Source organism: Pyrgilauda ruficollis, unplaced genomic scaffold, assembly GCF_017590135.1.
Source record: "Pyrgilauda ruficollis isolate IOZ18807 unplaced genomic scaffold, ASM1759013v1 scaffold2068, whole genome shotgun sequence".
NCBI classification, from domain to species: domain Eukaryota; kingdom Metazoa; phylum Chordata; class Aves; order Passeriformes; family Passeridae; genus Pyrgilauda; species Pyrgilauda ruficollis.
Window position 1 is genome coordinate 1 of NW_024519963.1, and position 3,236 is coordinate 3,236.

The window sequence follows — 3,236 nt, forward strand, 5'->3', positions numbered from 1 at the left end:
CCCCTGTCCCCGCCCCCCTGAAGCCCCGCCCCTGGGGTATAACTCGGGGGCCCTACGGGGCGACCCCCGCCTCCCTCCTCGACGGCTTCGTAACAGTTCGGGCAGCGAGCGGCCATGGTGAGGCTGGGGGCGTGCCGGGGTCGTGAGGGGGCTCCGCGCCGGGTGGGACCCCCGGGGAGTGCGGGACACCCCCGAGCAGCGCGGGGGGCTGAGCGGCCGGGACCCCCCATGTCCCCTGCAGCACATGGGGCCGTGCTCTGGAGGGGCTGGGAGCTCCTCGCGTGTTCAGGACGCCCTGTGGGGCCGCCGGGTTCTTGCGGGTCCTGGGCAGGAGTTGAGGTGGGGGTGCGTGTGTCTCCCGGAAGCGGGGGCTTCCCCCAGCCGGGGGTCGCTGCCCGGGGTGCTTCCACCCTGGTTCCGTGCCGATCCCCCCCGGGCTCCCTGCTAAATGCGTGGGGACACGCCGAGTGGCACTGCGTGTCCTGGGCTCCCACGTGGCCACGCAGGTCCTAAACCCGTCCCCACAGCACCCCTCGGGAGAGAAACAGGCCAAGAGGGGCTTTGGGGGCACCGGGGGCACCCCCCGTGCCACCCTCTCCCGGTTCTGTTGGCCGGGACACGCGTGGGTGTGAGTCACGGCCGGGGGGGGGTAAAGATCCCAACGTGGCCCGGGCACAACCGGGAGTGGCTGGCGCGGGGAAAGTCCTCCCGGTCACCAGAGTTTGCTCTGGCCCGGGTGGAGCTGAACCGGGACAGTCAGGGGTTGTGCGAGGGCTGCTGGAGAAGTGAGCGGCTCCGCTTTCCGTGAGGTCCAAGGATGTCTCCGAAGTGAAGAGCAGCCCCCTGGGGAAGGGGCTGAAGTGTCCCTGTCCTGTGTAACCCGTGGGTGGAGGGGACTGGGAATGGTGGGCACCGGGAATGACCCTGGAGGACCCAAATTCTGGGTGCTGATAGCATGAATGGCACCAACACGTGTAGGGTTTCCCCTCCGTGGGGGTCAGGATGGGACCCCAGAGCTGAGCACTCGCTGTGTCTGTGGTACCCCCAGGGCTGAGCACACTGGCAGCCCCACTCTGGTCCCTCCACACCTCCCTGGGTGCCTCCAGCTGGAGTTTGGGGTGATGCTGGGTCAGCCCTGTGCAAGCCAGGGCAAAACCAGGGTTTGGGGTTATGCCCACCCTGTTATGGCTTAGTCCCTCAGTGGGGAGGGGCAGGATGGGACCCCCAGAACTGAGCACTGTGGGGTGTGTAGGGTGAAGGGCACCAACTGGTGCAGGGTCTGAGCCCCTGGGGAGGGGGAGCAGGATGGGACCACCACAGCTGAGCACAGTGGGTGCATCTGGGCAGGATCTGGCCCCATCCAGCCTTGGGGAGAGACCCTTCCCAGCTGGGTGCCAGCCCGGTGCGTGCCGGGGTGGGACAGAGAGGGGACAGAAGAGGTGACCCAGTGGCGTGTGCCCCCGCAGCGCGAGTGCATCTCCATCCACGTGGGCCAAGCGGGCGTGCAGATCGGCAATGCCTGCTGGGAGCTGTACTGCCTGGAGCACGGCATCCAGCCCGACGGGCAGATGCCCAGCGACAAGACCATCGGCGGGGGGGACGACTCCTTCAACACCTTCTTCAGCGAGACGGGCGCCGGCAAGCACGTGCCCCGGGCCGTGTTCGTGGACCTGGAGCCCACGGTGATCGGTGAGCGCGCGGGGGGCGGCCGGCGGGGCGGGCGCTGGCGGCGGGCGCCGGCTGCTAACGGGGCCCGGGGCTGTCCCCGCAGACGAGGTGCGCACCGGGACGTACCGGCAGCTCTTCCACCCCGAGCAGCTGATCACGGGCAAGGAGGATGCGGCCAACAACTACGCCCGCGGGCACTACACCATCGGCAAGGAGATCATCGACCTGGTCCTTGACCGCATCCGCAAGCTGGTGAGTGTCCTGTGGGGTCTCACCCTGCGGGGTATGTGGGGACAAAGGGAAGCTACAGGTGTCCCTGGGCAGGTGCTTCTCAGCCCATCAGTGCTTTGAGGCAGAGAGTGGGGATGTTCCAGGACGGACCTGCTGGCCCTATCCTAGCCCAGTGTGAAGCCTTGCCGAGGGGAGGAGGGTGTGAAGCCCCATGGCCAGGGCAGGGGGGGGCAGGAAAGATGGTTTGGGTGCTGGTGCAGCACTGGTTTGACTGGTGTGGCTGCCCAAGCTCTTTGAACCTCTGGTTCCCACGCTGGATCTGGCGCCGGGGTGGCCGGACCTGCTGCGCCAGCGGCTCCGCTCGGGGAGCTCCTGGCACATCAAAGGCTGAGCTGGCTGCCCGTGGGCTCTTGTGGGATAAGAGCCTGTTCCTGCTGCACCCTCTTGGAAAAAGAGGGGGTGAAGCTGTGGCTGACTTCCAGATCCTGCTGGGGTGTCTCCCAAGAGCTGGGGTATCCACCATGAGTCAGTGTCCAACATGTAAGGTCAGGGCCACCTTGTCTCCCACTCTGGTGGTTCCTGCCGTGGTGGTGGAACACCCTAATGATGTCCTCATGAGGCCAAGGAGAGGGGCAACTTCTGCTGCCTGGAATAAACATGTCCCTCCTTGTCTCTACTGAGTGTCCCCAAATCCCTGCAGGAAGGGATCACTTTCCCTGGACCTGGTGGGAAGGTCCTGAGATCCTGGAAGGAATATTTGCCTTCCAGGGCAAGTCAGTAGCAGCTGAAGTTCAGAATTCCTGACAGTTTGCTCTTGTTTTCCCCTTCCCACCTCGCAGGCTGACCAGTGCACAGGGCTGCAGGGCTTCCTGGTGTTCCACAGCTTTGGCGGTGGCACCGGCTCTGGCTTCACCTCCCTGCTCATGGAGCGGCTCTCTGTCGACTACGGCAAGAAGTCCAAGCTGGAGTTCTCCATCTACCCGGCCCCGCAGGTGTCCACGGCCGTGGTGGAGCCCTACAACTCCATCCTCACCACCCACACCACCCTGGAGCACTCCGACTGCGCCTTCATGGTGGACAACGAGGCCATCTACGACATCTGTCGCCGCAACCTGGACATCGAGCGTCCCACCTACACCAACCTGAACCGCCTCATCAGCCAGATCGTGTCGTCCATCACGGCCTCGCTGCGCTTTGACGGAGCCCTGAACGTCGACCTGACAGAATTCCAGACCAACCTGGTGCCCTACCCCCGCATCCACTTCCCGCTGGCCACCTACGCCCCGGTCATCTCTGCTGAGAAGGCTTATCACGAGCAGCTCTCGGTGGCCGAGATC

General features: G+C 65.4%; 1 protein-coding gene across 1 annotated transcript; it reads left to right on the forward strand.

The window, feature by feature from the left end:
• Positions 1-1,466: 1,466 nt before the first annotated feature.
• Positions 1,467-3,224, forward strand: LOC121353470 (tubulin alpha-1B chain-like; the record flags this gene model as incomplete). Its single annotated transcript, XM_041467332.1, has 3 exons — positions 1,467-1,689; positions 1,772-1,920; positions 2,739-3,224. Coding segments are annotated over 3 exons (858 nt in total), but the record flags the coding sequence as incomplete, so codon positions are not given.
• Positions 3,225-3,236: the final 12 nt, after the last annotated feature.